This window comes from Pimephales promelas, chromosome 14 (genome assembly GCF_988280905.1).
Source record: "Pimephales promelas chromosome 14, fPimPro1.hap1.1, whole genome shotgun sequence".
NCBI lineage: Eukaryota > Metazoa > Chordata > Actinopteri > Cypriniformes > Leuciscidae > Pimephales > Pimephales promelas.
The window spans coordinates 24,826,216-24,846,610 of NC_142782.1; the positions used below are offsets into that span (position 1 = coordinate 24,826,216).

General features: G+C 40.3%; 3 protein-coding genes across 4 annotated transcripts in view; 2 read left to right on the forward strand and 1 right to left on the reverse strand.

The window, feature by feature from the left end:
* haus5 (HAUS augmin-like complex, subunit 5) overlaps positions 1-11,892 on the forward strand; it is a 72,644-nt gene extending 60,752 nt beyond the window's left edge. Inside the window, exons 18-22 of one of the 2 annotated variants that reach the window (XM_089119708.1) lie at positions 9,744-9,916; positions 10,168-10,264; positions 10,759-10,897; positions 11,327-11,459; positions 11,607-11,892. In XM_089119708.1, the coding sequence (XP_088975834.1) occupies positions 9,744-9,916; positions 10,168-10,264; positions 10,759-10,897; positions 11,327-11,459; positions 11,607-11,709 (645 nt within the window). In that variant the 3' untranslated portion in view covers positions 11,710-11,892. The remainder of the gene's footprint in view (positions 1-9,743; positions 9,917-10,167; positions 10,265-10,758; positions 10,898-11,326; positions 11,460-11,606) is intronic. The other variant, XM_039677624.2, reaches the window with a different exon arrangement.
* A 776-nt stretch (positions 11,893-12,668) lies between these two features.
* On the reverse strand, positions 12,669-17,340 carry fzr1a (fizzy and cell division cycle 20 related 1a). Its single transcript, XM_039677637.2, has 14 exons — positions 17,149-17,340; positions 16,350-16,472; positions 16,117-16,248; positions 15,945-16,008; positions 15,322-15,452; positions 15,142-15,221; positions 14,872-15,055; positions 14,684-14,749; positions 14,494-14,596; positions 13,989-14,173; positions 13,667-13,900; positions 13,446-13,550; positions 13,255-13,347; positions 12,669-13,158 (listed from the first exon to the last, which is right to left on the reverse strand). The coding sequence occupies exons 2-14, from the start codon at positions 16,416-16,418 to the stop codon at positions 13,117-13,119; spliced, it is 1,488 nt and encodes a 495-aa protein (XP_039533571.1). The 5' UTR covers positions 16,419-16,472; positions 17,149-17,340; the 3' UTR covers positions 12,669-13,116.
* Positions 17,341-18,285: 945 nt separating this feature from the next.
* Positions 18,286-20,183, forward strand: LOC120482882 (putative nuclease HARBI1). Its single transcript, XM_039677611.2, has 2 exons — positions 18,286-18,593; positions 18,729-20,183. Exons 1-2 carry the CDS (start codon positions 18,408-18,410, stop codon positions 19,914-19,916), a joined length of 1,374 nt encoding a protein of 457 aa, XP_039533545.2. The 5' UTR covers positions 18,286-18,407; the 3' UTR covers positions 19,917-20,183.
* Positions 20,184-20,395: the final 212 nt, after the last annotated feature.

Consider the following 20,395-nt stretch of genomic DNA (forward strand, 5'->3'; position numbering starts at 1 on the left):
GCTCTAGACCCTTCCAGAGCTGAGATATCGAAACTCAAAATTTAGACCCGGAAAAAAAAACGACAGTGTTACCCCTTACGTTTTTTTCAGTTTTCGGGCGAAAAATCAAGTTTCTCCAATCTTCTCAAAACTCTGGATTATGATAGAGGGCCGCGAGACTTTGACCTGAGCGCAAAAATGGAGGCTCTAGACCCTTCCAGAGCTGAGATATCGAAACTCAAAATTTCGACCCGAAAAAAAACCGACAGTGTTACCCCTTACGTTTTTTTCAGTTTTCGGGCGAAAAATCAAGTTTCTCCAATCTTCTCAAAACTCTGGATTATGATAGAGGGCCGCGAGACTTTGACCTGAGCGCAAAAATGGAGGCTCTAGACCCTTCCAGAGCTGAGATATCGAAACTCAAAATTTAGACCCGGAAAAAAAAACGACAGTGTTACCCCTTACGTTTTTTTCAGTTTTCGGGCGAAAAATCAAGTTTCTCCAATCTTCTCAAAACTCTGGATTATGATAGAGGGCCGCGAGACTTTGACCTGAGCGCAAAAATGGAGGCTCTAGACCCTTCCAGAGCTGAGATATCGAAACTCAAAATTTCGACCCGAAAAAAAACCGACAGTGTTACCCCTTACGTTTTTTTCAGTTTTCGGGCGAAAAATCAAGTTTCTCCAATTTTCTAAAAACTCTGGATTATGATAGAGGGCCGCGAGACTTTGACCTGAGCGCAAAAATGGAGGCTCTAGACCCTTCCAGAGCTGAGATATCGAAACTCAAAATTTTGACCCGAAAAAAAAAACGACAGTGTTACCCCTTACGTTTTTTTCAGTTTTCGGGCGAAAAATCAAGTTTCTCCAATCTTCTCAAAACTCTGGATTATGATAGAGGGCCGCGAGACTTTGACCTGAGCGCAAAAATGGAGGCTCTAGACCCTTCCAGAGCTGAGATATCGAAACTCAAAATTTTGACCCGAAAAAAAAAAACGACAGTGTTACCCCTTACGTTTTTTTCAGTTTTCGGGCGAAAAATCAAGTTTCTCCAATCTTCTCAAAACTCTGGATTATGATAGAGGGCCGCGAGACTTTGACCTGAGCGCAAAAATGGAGGCTCTAGACCCTTCCAGAGCTGAGATATCGAAACTCAAAATTTCGACCCGAAAAAAAAAACGACAGTGTTACCCCTTACGTTTTTTTCAGTTTTCGGGCGAAAAATCAAGTTTCTCCAATCTTCTCAAAACTCTGGATTATGATAGAGGGCCGCGAGACTTTGACCTGAGCGCAAAAATGGAGGCTCTAGACCCTTCCAGAGCTCAGATATCGAAACTCAAAATTTCGACCCGAAAAAAAAAACGACAGTGTTACCCCTTACGTTTTTTTCAGTTTTCGGGCGAAAAATCAAGTTTCTCCAATCTTCTCAAAACTCTGGATTATGATAGAGGGCCGCGAGACTTTGACCTGAGCGCAAAAATGGAGGCTCTAGACCCTTCCAGAGCTGAGATATCGAAACTCAAAATTTCGACCCGAAAAAAAAACGACAGTGTTACCCCTTACGTTTTTTTCAGTTTTCGGGCGAAAAATCAAGTTTCTCCAATCTTCTCAAAACTCTGGATTATGATAGAGGGCCGCGAGACTTTGACCTGAGCGCAAAAATGGAGGCTCTAGACCCTTCCAGAGCTGAGATATCGAAACTCAAAATTTCGACCCGAAAAAAAAACGACAGTGTTACCCCTTACGTTTTTTTCAGTTTTCGGGCGAAAAATCAAGTTTCTCCAATCTTCTCAAAACTCTGGATTATGATAGAGGGCCGCGAGACTTTGACCTGAGCGCAAAAATGGAGGCTCTAGACCCTTCCAGAGCTGAGATATCGAAACTCAAAATTTCGACCCGAAAAAAAAACGACAGTGTTACCCCTTACGTTTTTTTCAGTTTTCGGGCGAAAAATCAAGTTTCTCCAATCTTCTCAAAACTCTGGATTATGATAGAGGGCCGCGAGACTTTGACCTGAGCGCAAAAATGGAGGCTCTAGACCCTTCCAGAGCTGAGATATCGAAACTCAAAATTTCGACCCGAAAAAAAAACGACAGTGTTACCCCTTACGTTTTTTTCAGTTTTCGGGCGAAAAATCAAGTTTCTCCAATCTTCTCAAAACTCTGGATTATGATAGAGGGCCGCGAGACTTTGACCTGAGCGCAAAAATGGAGGCTCTAGACCCTTCCAGAGCTGAGATATCGAAACTCAAAATTTCGACCCGAAAAAAAACGACAGTGTTACCCCTTACGTTTTTTTCAGTTTTCGGGCGAAAAATCAAGTTTCTCCAATCTTCTCAAAACTCTGGGATTATGATAGAGGGCCGCGAGACTTTGACCTGAGCGCAAAAATGGAGGCTCTAGACCCTTCCAGAGCTGAGATATCGAAACTCAAAATTTCGACCCGGAAAAAAAAACGACAGTGTTACCCCTTACGTTTTTTTCAGTTTTCGGGCGAAAAATCAAGTTTCTCCAATCTTCTCAAAACTCTGGATTATGATAGAGGGCCGCGAGACTTTGACCTGAGCGCAAAAATTGAGGCTCTAGACCCTTCCAGAGCTGAGATATCGAAACTCAAAATTTCGACCCGGAAAAAAAAACGACAGTGTTACCTCTTACGTTTTTTTCAGTTTTCGGGCGAAAAATCAAGTTTCTCCAATCTTCTCAAAACTCTGGATTATGATAGAGGGCCGCGAGACTTTGACCTGAGCGCAAAAATGGAGGCTCTAGACCCTTCCAGAGCTGAGATATCGAAACTCAAAATTTCGACCCGAAAAAAAAACGACAGTGTTACCCCTTACGTTTTTTTCAGTTTTCGGGCGAAAAATCAAGTTTCTCCAATCTTCTCAAAACTCTGGATTATGATAGAGGGCCGCGAGACTTTGACCTGAGCGCAAAAATGGAGGCTCTAGACCCTTCCAGAGCTGAGATATCGAAACTCAAAATTTCGACCCGAAAAAAAAACGACAGTGTTACCCCTTACGTTTTTTTCAGTTTTCGGGCGAAAAATCAAGTTTCTCCAATCTTCTCAAAACTCTGGATTATGATAGAGGGCCGCGAGACTTTGACCTGAGCGCAAAAATGGAGGCTCTAGACCCTTCCAGAGCTGAGATATCGAAACTCAAAATTTCGACCCGGAAAAAAAAACGATAGTGTTACCCCTTACGTTTTTTTCAGTTTTCGGGCGAAAAATCAAGTTTCTCCAATCTGCTCAAAACTCTGGATTATGATAGAGGGCCGCGAGACTTTGACCTGAGCGCAACAATGGAGGCTCTAGACCCTTCCAGAGCTGAGATATCGAAACTAAAAATTTCGACCCGAAAAAAAAAACGACAGTGTTACCCCTTACGTTTTTTTCAGTTTTCGGGCGAAAAATCAAGTTTCTCCAATCTTCTCAAAACTCTGGATTATGATAGAGGGCCGCGAGACTTTGACCTGAGCGCAAAAATGGAGGCTCTAGACCCTTCCAGAGCTGAGATATCGAAACTCAAAATTTCGACCCGAAAAAAAACCGACAGTGTTACCCCTTACGTTTTTTTCAGTTTTCGGGCGAAAAATCAAGTTTCTCCAATCTTCTAAAAACTCTGGATTATGATAGAGGGCCGCGAGACTTTGACCTGAGCGCAAAAATGGAGGCTCTAGACCCTTCCAGAGCTGAGATATCGAAACTCAAAATTTTGACCCGAAAAAAAAAACGACAGTGTTACCCCTTACGTTTTTTTCAGTTTTCGGGCGAAAAATAAAGTTTCTCCAATCTTCTCAAAACTCTGGATTATGATAGAGGGCCGCGAGACTTTGACCTGAGCGCAAAAATGGAGGCTCTAGACCCTTCCAGAGCTGAGATATCGAAACTCAAAATTTCGACCCGAAAAAAAAAACGACAGTGTTACCCCTTACGTTTTTTTCAGTTTTCGGGCGAAAAATCAAGTTTCTCCAATCTTCTCAAAACTCTGGATTATGATAGAGGGCCGCGAGACTTTGACCTGAGCGCAAAAATGGAGGCTCTAGACCCTTCCAGAGCTGAGATATCGAAACTAAAAATTTCGACCCGAAAAAAAAACGACAGTGTTACCCCTTACGTTTTTTTCAGTTTTCGGGCGAAAAATCAAGTTTCTCCAATCTTCTCAAAACTCTGGATTATGATAGAGGGCCGCGAGACTTTGACCTGAGCGCAAAAATGGAGGCTCTAGACCCTTCCAGAGCTGAGATATCAACTCAAAATTTCGACCCGAAAAAAAAACGACAGTGTTACCCCTTACGTTTTTTTCAGTTTTCGGGCGAACAATCAAGTTTCTCCAATCTTCTCAAAACTCTGGATTATGATAGAGGGCCGCGAGACTTTTACCTGAGCGCAAAAATGGAGGCTCTAGACCCTTCCAGAGCTGAGATATGGAAACTCAAAATTTCGACCCGAAAAAAAAACGACAGTGTTACCCCTTACGTTTTTTTCAGTTTTCGGGCGAAAAATCAAGTTTCTCCAATCTTCTCAAAACTCTGGATTATGATAGAGGGCCGCGAGACTTTGACCTGAGCGCAAAAATGGAGGCTCTAGACCCTTCCAGAGCTGAGATATGGAAACTCAAAATTTCGACCCGAAAAAAAAACGACAGTGTTACCCCTTACGTTTTTTTCAGTTTTCGGGCGAAAAATCAAGTTTCTCCAATCTTCTCAAAACTCTGGATTATGATAGAGGGCCGCGAGACTTTGACCTGAGCGCAAAAATGGAGGCTCTAGACCCTTCCAGAGCTGAGATATCGAAACTCAAAATTTCGACCCGAAAAAAAAACGACAGTGTTACCCCTTACGTTTTTTTCAGTTTTCGGGCGAAAAATCAAGTTTCTCCAATCTTCTCAAAACTCTGGATTATGATAGAGGGCCGCGAGACTTTGACCTGAGCGCAAAAATGGAGGCTCTAGACCCTTCCAGAGCTGAGATATCGAAACTCAAAATTTCGACCCGAAAAAAAAACGACAGTGTTACCCCTTACGTTTTTTTCAGTTTTCGGGCGAAAAATCAAGTTTCTCCAATCTTCTCAAAACTCTGGATTATGATAGAGGGCCGCGAGACTTTGACCTGAGCGCAAAAATGGAGGCTCTAGACCCTTCCAGAGCTGAGATATCGAAACTCAAAATTTAGACCCGGAAAAAAAAACGACAGTGTTACCCCTTACGTTTTTTTCAGTTTTCGGGCGAAAAATCAAGTTTCTCCAATCTTCTCAAAACTCTGGATTATGATAGAGGGCCGCGAGACTTTGACCTGAGCGCAAAAATGGAGGCTCTAGACCCTTCCAGAGCTGAGATATCGAAACTCAAAATTTCGACCCGAAAAAAAACCGACAGTGTTACCCCTTACGTTTTTTTCAGTTTTCGGGCGAAAAATCAAGTTTCTCCAATCTTCTAAAAACTCTGGATTATGATAGAGGGCCGCGAGACTTTGACCTGAGCGCAAAAATGGAGGCTCTAGACCCTTCCAGAGCTGAGATATGGAAACTCAAAATTTTGACCCGAAAAAAAAAACGACAGTGTTACCCCTTACGTTTTTTTCAGTTTTCGGGCGAAAAATCAAGTTTCTCCAATCTTCTCAAAACTCTGGATTATGATAGAGGGCCGCGAGACTTTGACCTGAGCGCAAAAATGGAGGCTCTAGACCCTTCCAGAGCTGAGATATCGAAACTCAAAATTTTGACCCGAAAAAAAAAAAACGACAGTGTTACCCCTTACGTTTTTTTCAGTTTTCGGGCGAAAAATCAAGTTTCTCCAATCTTCTCAAAACTCTGGATTATGATAGAGGGCCGCGAGACTTTGACCTGAGCGCAAAAATGGAGGCTCTAGACCCTTCCAGAGCTGAGATATCGAAACTCAAAATTTCGACCCGAAAAAAAAAACGACAGTGTTACCCCTTACGTTTTTTTCAGTTTTCGGGCGAAAAATCAAGTTTCTCCAATCTTCTCAAAACTCTGGATTATGATAGAGGGCCGCGAGACTTTGACCTGAGCGCAAAAATGGAGGCTCTAGACCCTTCCAGAGCTGAGATATCGAAACTCAAAATTTCGACCCGAAAAAAAAAACGACAGTGTTACCCCTTACGTTTTTTTCAGTTTTCGGGCGAAAAATCAAGTTTCTCCAATCTTCTCAAAACTCTGGATTATGATAGAGGGCCGCGAGACTTTGACCTGAGCGCAAAAATGGAGGCTCTAGACCCTTCCAGAGCTCAGATATCGAAACTCAAAATTTCGACCCGAAAAAAAAAACGACAGTGTTACCCCTTACGTTTTTTTCAGTTTTCGGGCGAAAAATCAAGTTTCTCCAATCTTCTCAAAACTCTGGATTATGATAGAGGGCCGCGAGACTTTGACCTGAGCGCAAAAATGGAGGCTCTAGACCCTTCCAGAGCTGAGATATCGAAACTCAAAATTTCGACCCGAAAAAAAAACGACAGTGTTACCCCTTACGTTTTTTTCAGTTTTCGGGCGAAAAATCTAGTTTCTCCAATCTTCTCAAAACTCTGGATTATGATAGAGGGCCGCGAGACTTTGACCTGAGCGCAAAAATGGAGGCTCTAGACCCTTCCAGAGCTGAGATATCGAAACTCAAAATTTCGACCCGAAAAAAAAACGACAGTGTTACCCCTTACGTTTTTTTTCAGTTTTCGGGCGAAAAATCAAGTTTCTCCAATCTTCTCAAAACTCTGGATTATGATAGAGGGCCGCGAGACTTTGACCTGAGCGCAAAAATGGAGGCTCTAGACCCTTCCAGAGCTGAGATATGGAAACTCAAAATTTCGACCCGAAAAAAAAACGACAGTGTTACCCCTTACGTTTTTTTCAGTTTTCGGGCGAAAAATCAAGTTTCTCCAATCTTCTCAAAACTCTGGATTATGATAGAGGGCCGCGAGACTTTGACCTGAGCGCAAAAATGGAGGCTCTAGACCCTTCCAGAGCTGAGATATCGAAACTCAAAATTTCGACCCGAAAAAAAAAACGACAGTGTTACCCCTTACGTTTTTTTCAGTTTTCGGGCGAAAAATCAAGTTTCTCCAATCTTCTCAAAACTCTGGATTATGATAGAGGGCCGCGAGACTTTGACCTGAGAGCAAAAATGGAGGCTCTAGACCCTTCCAGAGCTGAGATATCGAAACTCAAAATTTCGACCCGAAAAAAAAACGACAGTGTTACCCCTTACGTTTTTTTCAGTTTTCGGGCGAAAAATCAAGTTTCTTCAACCTTCTCAAAACTCTGGATTATGATAGAGGGCCGCGAGACTTTGACCTGAGCGCAAAAATTGAGGCTCTAGACCCTTCCAGAGCTGAGATATCGAAACTCAAAATTTCGACCCGGAAAAAAAAACGACAGTGTTACCCCTTACGTTTTTTTTCAGTTTTCGGGCGAAAAATCAAGTTTCTCCAATCTTCTCAAAACTCTGGATTATGATAGAGGGCCGCGAGACTTTGACCTGAGCGCAAAAATGGAGGCTCTAGACCCTTCCAGAGCTGAGATATCGAAACTCAAAATTTCGACCCGGAAAAAAAAACGACAGTGTTACCCCTTACGTTTTTTTCAGTTTTCGGGCGAAAAATCAAGTTTCTCCAATCTTCTCAAAACTCTGGATTATGATAGAGGGCCGCGAGACTTTGACCTGAGCGCAAAAATTGAGGCTCTAGACCCTTCCAGAGCTGAGATATCGAAACTCAAAATTTCGACCTGGAAAAAAAAACGACAGTGTTACCCCTTACGTTTTTTTCAGTTTTCGGGCGAAAAATCAAGTTTCTCCAATCTTCTCAAAACTCTGGATTATGATAGAGGGCCGCGAGACTTTGACCTGAGCGCAAAAATGGAGGCTCTAGACCCTTCCAGAGCTGAGATATCGAAACTCAAAATTTCGACCCGAAAAAAAAAAACGACAGTGTTACCCCTTACGTTTTTTTCAGTTTTCGGGCGAAAAATCAAGTTTCTCCAATCTTCTCAAAACTCTGGATTATGATAGAGGGCCGCGAGACTTTTACCTGAGCGCAAAAATGGAGGCTCTAGACCCTTCCAGAGCTGAGATATCGAAACTCAAAATTTCGACCCGAAAAAAAAACGACAGTGTTACCCCTTACGTTTTTTTCAGTTTTCGGGCGAAAAATCAAGTTTCTCCAATCTTCTCAAAACTCTGGATTATGATAGAGGGCCGCGAGACTTTGACCTGAGCGCAAAAATGGAGGCTCTAGACCCTTCCAGAGCTGAGATATGGAAACTCAAAATTTCGACCCGAAAAAAAAACGACAGTGTTACCCCTTACGTTTTTTTCAGTTTTCGGGCGAAAAATCAAGTTTCTCCAATCTTCTCAAAACTCTGGATTATGATAGAGGGCCGCGAGACTTTGACCTGAGCGCAAAAATGGAGGCTCTAGACCCTTCCAGAGCTGAGATATGGAAACTCAAAATTTCGACCCGAAAAAAAAACGACAGTGTTACCCCTTACGTTTTTTTCAGTTTTCGGGCGAAAAATCAAGTTTCTCCAATCTTCTCAAAACTCTGGATTATGATAGAGGGCCGCGAGACTTTGACCTGAGCGCAAAAATGGAGGCTCTAGACCCTTCCAGAGCTGAGATATGGAAACTCAAAATTTCGACCCGAAAAAAAAACGACAGTGTTACCCCTTACGTTTTTTTCAGTTTTCGGGCGAAAAATCAAGTTTCTCCAATCTTCTCAAAACTCTGGATTATGATAGAGGGCCGCGAGACTTTGACCTGAGCGCAAAAATGGAGGCTCTAGACCCTTCCAGAGCTGAGATATCGAAACTCAAAATTTCGACCCGAAAAAAAAACGACAGTGTTACCCCTTACGTTTTTTTCAGTTTTCGGGCGAAAAATCAAGTTTCTCCAATCTTCTCAAAACTCTGGATTATGATAGAGGGCCGCGAGACTTTGACCTGAGCGCAAAAATGGAGGCTCTAGACCCTTCCAGAGCTGAGATATCGAAACTCAAAATTTCGACCCGAAAAAAAAACGACAGTGTTACCCCTTACGTTTTTTTCAGTTTTCGGGCGAAAAATCAAGTTTCTCCAATCTTCTCAAAACTCTGGATTATGATAGAGGGCCGCGAGACTTTGACCTGAGCGCAAAAATGGAGGCTCTAGACCCTTCCAGAGCTGAGATATCGAAACTCAAAATTTCGACCCGAAAAAAAAAAAACGACAGTGTTACCCCTTACGTTTTTTTTTTTTTTTGGGCGAAAAATTAAGTATCCCCAATCTTCTCAAAACTCTGGATTCTGATAGAGGGCCATGAGACTTAGACCTGAGTGCAACAATGGAGGCTCTAGACCCTTCCAGAGCTGAGATATCGAAACTCAAAATTTCGACCAGAAAAAAAAAACGACAGTGTTACCCCTTACGTTTTTTTTGGGGGCGAAAAATTATGTATCCCCAATCTTCTCAAAACTCTGGATTCTGATAGAGGGCCATGAGACTTAGACTTGAGTGCAAAAATTGAGGCTTTAGACCCTTCCAGAGGCGAAAAATTTCCTTTTTTTGCACCTAAAAAGTCGACAGGGGTACCACTGTCGTTTTTTTCGTGTTGAAATTTTGTGTTTCTCTGATCTTCTTGGGTTATGTTTTTCAAATGTTATTTAAAAAAATTCTCTTCTCAAAATCTTCTTTTTTTTTCTCCCTTAGTCCCCGAATCTTGGGTTTGGTGTATCGTTACAGACCTAATATGTGTGTGTGTGTGTCTGTGTGTGTGTATAGGTAATCATATACCGAAAACTTTTTCAGGTTGGACAGTTTGTTCAGGAAAAGCTCAATCCGCAGTTTTCCAGTGTGATTGAAGCCAGCAGTGGACTCCGCAACTCTGTGTCACAAGGGGCCAAGCACTTCAGTGGTGTATCACTGGCTACACTGGATTGCAGGGTCATGAAGGGGTCAGAAAATCTACCATAATAATTTTTTTTTTTCCATTTGTAGGATTTAAATGCCATTGTAGGCTATACCATGCTTAACTAGAATTTCAGTTGCTTTAAAACACAAAGTCAGAAGCTAGTGAAGATGTTAAAACAATTTTGCAGTGCACATTCATATTGCATTTTCACTGTATCATTGAGGGGGGAAATTCTCTGAGGCTTAGTGTTTGTGAAGTGACCAAGCCTTTGATTGTTTTTGTTTTTAACAATAGGGGGCAGCAACCACCAGCAGCTCAGCTTTCCATCCACCGGATACAGTCCCCAGTTTTCCACAAACTCTGTGAAAGTCTGTCATTCCCCATGTATATGGTGAGATGCTCACTAATGAATGAATGAGGCATTTATATAGCGCTTTTATATGTACTACTGTACACCCAAAGTGCTTTACAATCATATCAGGGAATCTCTCCTCAACCACCAGTGTGCATTATCCACTTGGATGATGCAACGGTGCCAGTGCGCTCACCACACACCAGCTATAGGTGGTGAGAAGAGAGAGTGATAGAGCCAATTCAATGGATGGTGATTATTTGGAGGCCATGATTGGTTGTGGCCAATGGAGGAAATTTGTCTAGGACACCGGGTTTACACTCCTACTCTTTACGAGAAGTGCCATGGGATACTTGCCATGTACCAAGTGCCATGGGATCTCTGTGGGATTCTGATAATCGCTGCTTTCACAGTTTACTTTTTTTGTCAAAGATTGACAGTATCCATATCCTACACTTTTTTTTGTTACAACCAAAAATTCAGCCAAAACTGCTGGTAGAGTGTGTTGGGATTGTCGTCTTTCTTTCTGTCAGGCCCCAGAGGAGCTTTGGTCTCAGGCAGCAGCCCAACGGCTGGAGTTACGAAATCTGTGCAGGCTTCTTCAGCTTTTCTCGGAGTCAACATCAGACCTGCAGAAGCTGATAACACAGCTTCCATCTTCCGATCAGCAGAGTATGTCATCATTTAAAATGTCCCTATTATGCTTTTTTAAATATTGTCTTTCATGCAGTGTGTCTATATAGCTTTTTGTAAATGTAAAAAGTCTGCCAACTTTTAAAGGTCAAAGCGCATGATAAATAAAGTTATTATCTCCTAAAAGTAAGAATTGATTTGGTAGCCCAATCAAGGCAGACAGGGCTGTCTGGCCAATCAGGGCGGAGTAACTCATGGAAAGACCAAATCGTCAAACAAATAGTTTTCAGACTCTTTGACAAATTAGGTGATGTGCAATGTATACTATGATAAAATGTTTGTTTTTTTTATTATTATTATTATGGAAGCATGTAAACGTATTGTGAGTGACTTCCAAAACAAAATTAGGAACCTTTAAAATAGCATAATGGGGGACATAACTCAAACACCTCTTTTTTTCGGTTTCAGCTTTGCTGCAGCATGTGAAGACTGTTGACGGAGAAATTCTGCAGACATTGCTCCCGCGGGCCCGTGAGCTCACACAGAGGTGCTCTAAAGGCCTGCTTTACTCAGAACAAGTGAAGACTGCCATCACACATTGGTAAGACATGGGCCTCTCAAATGTTTCCAATATTGGCCCTTTGTGGAATGGTTGGAAACTAACAGCTACAAGGAGCAATTCTGATCCTCAACTGTTCAAACTATGATTTGAACGAGATTAACACACTGTTTGATTGTGTCTGTGCAGGTGGGAGCAGCCTGGTCAGTTTGTCCTGCCAGACATGCAGAGAGAGGGATTGACATTCCAACAGTGGCTTCAGCGGTGGAAACTGGCATCAAAGGAATCCTGATTTATTTCTGCATTTGAGAGCAAAGTTTACAAGCAACTTTATCTGTATAATTTACATTTCATTTACTTTCAATTCACATTAATATTTCTTCACTATTTCCCAATTGTGTTTGAGAGCACATCCTGTTTAAGAAATATTTTATGAACTTTTACTGGATTTATCAATAAATAATCTAATACACTAGAATAAAGGTATCAGTGTTTTGTTTTATGGTGTTCTAAATCTCCCTACTAAAGGATGAAATTGGTAAGATGCAGTTTAGTATACAAATGTTCAAAAGTTGGAACGATTTTTAAATGTCTAATGTTTCTATTCAAATATGTATTAAGTTGTTTTTATTTTCTGTGATCGGAAATCTGCATCAGCAGTTTTCAAATGTCTTCACTGTTACTTGTTTTAAATGCAATGCGTCTTTCGTAAACAAAAGTAATATCTGTGTCCAAAGTATTGAATGTCTGAGCCCTAAGTTATTCAAGTGAGAGTGATTTAGTCATTCCTGTCTGACATGACATTACTTTCATACTATACCGTCTTATTTATTATATTAGAAAAATACATCAGCAAACAAAAACAATTAAATAAGTACAAAGTATTTCTAACCCTGTGTGCATCTGCCAATCTTATAGTAATCTTATAAGGATTTCTAATCATTTTGTCAGCTGAATCAGTTTGACCTAAACTATTTACTTGGAGATTTATTAGTTCGTTCACCTGTTTGTGGTTCTCTGATGGTTGGTTACTGATCACTTTATGCAGGTAAACAAATACTATTTTAAAGTATTTTTTGATTTAGATTTTATTTTATATTTTCATTATTTAGTTATTTGTTTTTCCTCAACTCACACACCCAAGTTTGGGTGTGTGAAAAAACACGTATGTTATCTGATTCAAACATTGTAAAGAACATTAGTAAATTAGCAAATTCATACTCTATTAACAAACGACAACAAACCATAAAAAAATGTTCAGGGTGTTTTATAATGCTCAATATCAATCTTAAGCAACTCAAGTTAAAAACTGAATTTTCTTTGATAAAGATTTTTTTTTCACCCTCACAATCAAAAGATCACTCATTAGAATGCTTACAAATAATTCCAGAGGAAGCTGTTTCACAATGGCTAATTTTTTTTTCTTTACACCCTGATTCAATGGCATTGTTTCTGGCTTAAGGCTTGGATAACATACGTCATACATCATAGACATTTCTTTTTAACCAAAAACAATCACATAAAACCATGAACTGAACTGTACACATAAAAGTAAACATAACATTTGAACTTAAAATGAAATATCAGGGGAGACAAAAACAAGTGTTGTGGATGAGACAGCAGTAGATTTTTATGTCCAGTCTACTGCATGTGATTGACAACATATGTTATAAAGATTCAATCAGTTCTATCAGACAGATTATCGTATTCTGGTGAACAAGTTTAAAACTGAGACAGATTCCTACAAGACAAGAGAGAGAAAAATTACACTGAGGACATGAACTTGAGGATAAGCCAATATTGACAATATTTTACCAAAAAAAAAAAAAAACCATACCTTTGTTGATCGCGTTTTACTAAATACATTCCAAAAGCGTAGAGTTTCATCACCTGCTCCTGTCACTATTGCTTCTCCATCTGGAGACATCGCCTGCAAGATCAATGAATGGTTTCAGTAAACAGCATCATTCACAAATAAATATGTCAACATAATTTAAATAAAACAACAGAGTAAAAAGCAGTACTTACCAGATAGAGCACCCTATACGAGTGGCCAGTCAATTTGGCTACTTGAGTGAGCGAGGGGTATTTCCACACGAGGATCTGATTCTGAGAGTAACCGTGTGTGCTGACCTGGGGAAGACAAACATTACACCATGCAATAAGACCCACCATCATACCTATTTGTCTGTATCTACAGCTGCATGTAATTAAATGAGCATTTGGTCAGTTGATCAGAATAAACATACCAGTTCATTGGTGTGTTTGGACCAGGCCAGGTTGCAGACTTGTGAGCCGGTGTCGATACACTGCAGCGGCTGCGCTGTGAGGGTGTTCCAGAAGCGGATGCAGCGATCCGCCGTTCCCCCTCCGGAGGCCAGCAGCCCGTGCTGGTGAGGAGACCAGGCGATGGCCTTCACTGCGGCCAGGTGCTCGGTGTACTGCTGCATCGGTAACACGCTCGAGTGATTCCACACTAACAGCTGCAGGGATCACAGGATTGTTTTTAGATCGCAGAGTCCTAAAATCTTGTTTGTGTTTATTATTCTGTAGCACGAGCGGTCACCTGACCTTGTTGTCATTTCCACCAGAGGCCAGCAGCTGATGGTCAGTGCTCCACTTGAGTCCGCAGACCTCTTGTCTATGACCCTGCAGCCTGCGCTCTGACTGCAGTGGGGGCGTCCTGATATCTCTCTGAAGGATCATCCGGTCCCGGCTGCCTGATGACAGCTGATCTGCATTCCAGGCCAGTGCACCTGAGGGCACATTTTCAAAAGTGGTTTACCTCACACATATATTTCAGGAACACGATGTGACTAGAATGTGAAAAATAAAAGTGAATTTTACTTCAGTGTCACATGATCTTGCAGAAATCATACTAATGTGCTGATTTGGTGCTCAAGATTGAAAACAGTTTTTGTGGAAACTGTACATGACATGTTTTTGCTTCAGCATATATTTGAATTTAAATATACATGCAATTTGATCAATTCAATGCAACCTCGCATAAAAAGTATTAGTTAAAATTTTCAATGATTTTAGCCTAATTTTTCCAGTTACTTCACGAAAATCTTACCAACTCTTGCTGTGTGTCCCTCCAAGGCAAACAGCTTTTTTCCAGCAGTAGCATCCCAAATTTGTACAAAGCCTTTGTGTGTACCCACAGCGACAAGATTACCCTATAAGAGTAGTAGTTGGCCAACTGTTAGACCACGAATTCCAGAAAGCAACTTCCAAAAGTCCAAGTCAAAAAAGGGTCAACTCACTCTCTCCGACCAGCCCACGGATGTGACTGAATCTCCCTCCACTGATAGGTCACATAATCGTGTTACCTGTAGACAAACCAAAGAAAAAAAAAAAACACACAACTTAGACCAAGTGTTCCCTGGATATTTACAGAACATAAAAATCAAAAGAAAGTTGAATGCATAAGAAAAGTGTATATCATGCATACTTGACTGGTGCAGGCACTCCAAAGGTAAACACAAGTTCCCAGTCCAACACTAAGTACATTTAAAGAGGACCAGTCTACTAAGTTGAGGTAGAAGTCATCTTGTAGCTCTGGTGCATCTAGCACCTTAAACGGAATCTTGGAAATTTTGCGCGTCGGTTTTCTTGGCGACCGCAGCAGCTTTTGACTATAAAAAAAACCCAAAACAAAGCACACAATTAAAACCATTTTACTTATCAATCACATACTTATCAAGAGAAATAGTCAACTTACCTTTTACTGCTAACAGGGGAGAGGGAGTACGGGGAAACACTGTTATCGTCAGGAGTGGATCTTTTGGCACTGAGCGAATACTAAAGACGCAAACACAATGTCCACAGGTGGCATTAAAAACATGGATTAAAAAACTCAGGTGGCATCAAATGAACAGATAAGAGGATTAAATAGACTTACACTAAAGAGGCTCCTCCTCTCGGGTGTGGAGGGCTGTAGTCTTCTATCTTCTGTCTGAGGATCCAGGACCTTCTCAATCCCAGCCCCAAGTAACTCATTCTTCAGCAGGGCAGAATATGCCAAGCCATCCGCTGAATGAGAGAAATTACAACAAGTTGTAGTATAACATAAAAGGGCCGAGCATCATCTATCAAGAATGATGTTTATTTAAAGCATAGCCCACCATCACAATGAAGTTAACATAAGAATTGCATTGTCAATAGCATTGGTCATTGAAATGAAGCTAAAATATAAAATACAAGAAGAAGAGAAAAAAAAACTTAAGTTGAAATACTAAAATTACTTGTAAATCATTTTATTTGTATCTAAAACAAAAAAAATTAAGTAAAGCTACATATATAAACAACTAAAAACCAATATTTAATAAACATGGAATGAGGATAAAAGCTAATCCAATTTCCAATATGAATAAACATTATAACAGTATATAAATAATCCTAAATTAACAACGCATGATAACATTTAATTTTCTTTGGTGGTATGTGTATTTTCATAAACCGACATCATGACTGAACAGCTTTATGAAAGCAGGTAAAAATCAATGCAGTCCTCTCCACACTCACCTTTGCCAGTATCTGATGTTGCGTCTTTGGTTTTTTTATTCTGGCTTGGAGACTTCTCGTTTTCCTGTAATAAGGGTAAAAATATACATATGAACTTGACCTTTCACATTCTAATTAAATGATAGTCGCTTTGCTTCATTACAGTTTATTGTTGTTTTAATATTTCACTCACATTTATTCTGTGGAAATTAATGCTCCAGTTAGCTCCAGCTCGAGATGGTATGAACCTGTCACCATGCTTGCTTGGTGATGACAGCGGTGACTCAGGGGTCGGGGTCAGGTGACATATCACATCTTTCACTTTCTGTATACAAAAAAAAGGTTAGAAGAAAGATTTTAAAAAGTATTTAGATTGAAAAAAATCAGTCAATTTCAAGTCTGCATTATTGAAGATGATAGACTCACCATGGGACTGGTGTTGTCATTCTGAACGTTGATCTGCCGCAGTAACCGGCGCTCATAATCCTGATCCATGGATGTGATTCAGAAGTCTGGGAATGTGGAGATCCAGAGGCACGGAGCCTAAAACTGCATTAATGAAAAGAAAGAAGAAACGTTATTTTATGAGAAGGTTACAATGATGGAACTACAGTTTAAGATCTAACGTTACACCTTTAGAGTTAATCTGTTTGCAGACGGATGTAAGACTCGTCAGCAAATACCATCTGTTTCAATACCGCATAAACAGGTGTTAGAGAACAGCTGCTCAAATCGACCAAGTCCAAACAATAGGAACACTGAGACAAGAATATGCTGGACAGTGGACACCAATTCCAAATTCGTGACAATTTATTAGGAGAACCCAACTCTAACATGTATTCTGCATGGTGGCCTAAGTAAACAATGACAGACACTTTTACGACATGCATTTTATTTACACAACTGCTAAATGAAAACGTCAAACGCTTCTTTTCTAACAAGTAATATTAACCAAAAGATCAATATAATGCCAAGAAGAAACCACCTAACGTTAGCTAACCAGATTCCTTTGTCAAAACAGCTAACTATCAATCACCAGTGTTGATTTAAGCAGAGTCATCTCATCGTTATATATCAAATTGACCAGATCAACGTAGGAATCATCATAATAAAACAACAGAAGCTGTGGTATTGTCCTGCGCTGATTATTTTCATTTCGGTGTTTCACAATGGATTACTGAGAAGCTAGTTGGGCTAATTTGATCCCACAAGTCATCGGACCTACCTTGACAATGTTACTCGGTGAATTTATAATCTGATCGGCTCGGCCTTAAGCAAAACAAAAGCGTCGAGTCAAAACCTTGAAAAAATAAATGATTTGATAACGATGATAAGATACGCAGCTCCGATTTTGTTAGCAAGTCGACACTGCTGTTGTTATCGATGGCTGCGCAAGGAATCATGGGACTTGGTTAGATGTTGACGTCACGACATTTGAAACAAAACAAAAACGTTGCTATATTTTTAAAAGTGCAAAGATGGACATTTTTTCCTACCAAAAATTTGGTTAAAAATTACATATATTGTGGAGAGTTTGTGTGTTGTATTTTTAAATGTTTATTCCAGGGATGTGAAAAAAGTACTGTGGAATTGAGCTTAAATTAAAGAAGATATTTATATAATTCTAATATAAGAGGATATGCCAAATATTTTAGATTTAGTTTAAGTACCTATCCAAAATGCATCTGCTGTTTAAATAAAATAAATGTTAAACTTATGTGAGCATGATTGATTGGCTTGTTAGCCACATTAATGCCACTATATTTTTATTTTTAAATAATTAAGGAAAGAGAGTCATGATGACTTACTACAGGAGTTCATAATTAAAAGTCCACATGAATTTGTAAGAGATTAAAAGGTATTTCCCCCTTGAATATTTATTAATTAAATTATAGTACACATAATCAGTTTTAGACAGAACTCAAATAAAGTACAGATTCCCCAAAATAATAGGTAGTCGTGAGGTACTTTGCACCTCTAGGTTTCTGTTGAGCACAGGAAAATATTGTGAAAAATGTCGGTAACTAGACAGTTGATGGACCCCTTTGACTTGAAAAAAATACTATGGAAGCATGTTTGGTTACTATTCTTCGAAATATTGTTTTCAGCAAAAAACAAATAAATAAATACATCCAGGTTTGAAACATGGAGTATGGCATAATTTGCTTTGTTAAAGTGAACTATTCCTTCAATCTATTTTATACAAATAAAAGGAAAGAGAGATAATTCCTTAAATTAGCCATGGAATCAGTCATAACATTTAAAATGTATTTAAGCTTTTCTATTTTCATTTTCCATGGTCAGAAAACAAACGTTTATTTTGACAAGAACGCAGGAAACCGGAAGTGCTCCTTATCGCACCGTTGTTTATGTCCGTGTTGGGAACTCTTGTTGTGCTACTATTTTATTTGATGATGAACAAGGCTCACTAAATCACGAAAACACTCCCCTGTGTTGAATGTTTATTACAACACGGCGCACAATATGCCACGTTCATACTTGAAAACGGACGAGGCGAGAGATGCTGCGGAGATGAAATATTTGCTTGCATCCAAAATAAGGCGTCGAAAAGAAGAAATCCATAACTACATATTAGAAAGGAGAGCTGAAGTTCACAAACGAATCAGATATCGAAGGCACCTATTCCAGAATTATCTCAGCACGAGAACGGTAAATTGTCATTTCTGTATTACAAGACTTTAATCCATAACGTTAAATCACGGATCATGATGTGCACATCAATGTTTAAAATCCCAACTGAACCAACCATACCGTACACTCATTTGTTTTGTCTATGTGCTCTAGTCACCATCACCAGATGAGGAAGACCTGCAAAATCATGTCCCAATCCCTTCAGACCCAGACTGGTGGGAGAAAGTTGTGATGACAGAGTTTGGACCAGAAGACTGGCTTGACAAGTTCCACATCACAAGAGACATCTTTGTTCTTCTGAGCAGCAAACTCAAGCCCCAGCTCGAGCAAATGTATGTACAAGAAACCGGACAGACCATTACACTAGAGAGATGTATCGCTATGGCCTTAATGCGTTTGTCCACCAGCACAGAATATTGTTTCTTAAGCGAACTCTTCGGTGTGCCTATCCCCGTTGTCTGTCAGTGTGTACGGGAGGTGTGTGAAGCCATCATTTTGTTACTGAAACCCCTCTACATGCAGTTACCTGCAGATCACGAACTAGAAGAAAATGCTGAGCAGTTTCACAGTCGGTGGGGTTTTCCTCACTGCATTGGTGTCATAGACTCCCTTCACATCCCTGTTAAATCGCCCGCCACGGACACGCAGGATTGCTGGAACCCGAGAGGTTGGCACTCCGTGGTCCTTCAGGGTGTGGTGAACGCACAAGGTACTTTCTGGGACGTTTGCTCTGGTTTTACAGGCAGCACAGATGACATGACCATCCTGCAGAGCTCAGAGCTGTGGACTATGGCAGAGCAGGGAGGATTCTGCTCTCAGCCACCGAAAGAGCTCATGGGTCAACCGATGGGATTTCTGCTGCTGGGGGATGCGGGTTACTCGCTTCAGACCTGGCTACTGAAATGTTATCCCTCATCGCTGAATCTAACACATCAACAGCTAACATTCAACGTCCAACTAAACCACGGCCTTAAAGTCATCGAACATGCCTTCCAGCGCCTTAAAGCACGCTGGCAGTGTCTGCACAACAGAAATGACAGCAACTTAGACTTGGTATCCAAGATGGCTGTAGCTTGCTGTATCTTGCACAATATCTGTAATGTGCACAACAGCCCGTTTAAAGAGGAGTGGGTTGAAGCACTGAATCAGAATGAATGTCCACAGCCTACAGACATTCCTACGGTCTACATAGATGATCCGAACGCTGAGGCAGTTCGTTCTCTGCTCTGTAGCTATTTTGAGCAACAACAGATGAGTAAAACACTCGATCAGTCTCCAACAAGCTGCCCGGTTCTGCCCGTACCTGAGCCTCCTAAAGTTGACTGTGCTGGAACTACATAGCTTGTTTATTTAATATTTAATATTTGAAAATGAACATGGATTAGCTGGCAGGAAGTGTCTAAATTGATTGTATTTAAAGTCAATCTCATTTTATGACTCTGAGGTGATTTGTTTTATTAACTTTTAGAAATGAATGACTTTTAATATGACTTTTAAGTTTTATTTGGTGTCTGATGTATTCATATTGTAAATAGTAGATCTATCTAAATGTTGCGTTCAAAGATATTTCTATTTCTGTTTTGTTGAAATAAACAATAATATTGATGATTGCAATGTATCTATCAAGTTTTTTGAGATAGAGTTTAAGCCTAAAGATCATAATTTATTCACGACACGTCATGAACATCACCTCAACATCATCCCCTGGTTTCACAGACGAGGCTTAAATCTGGTCCCAGACTAAAATGCTTGTTTCAGCTTTTAACTGAAAGCAATTTGCGCTGACATTTCTTTAAAATATGTCACTGCCATTGTGCACA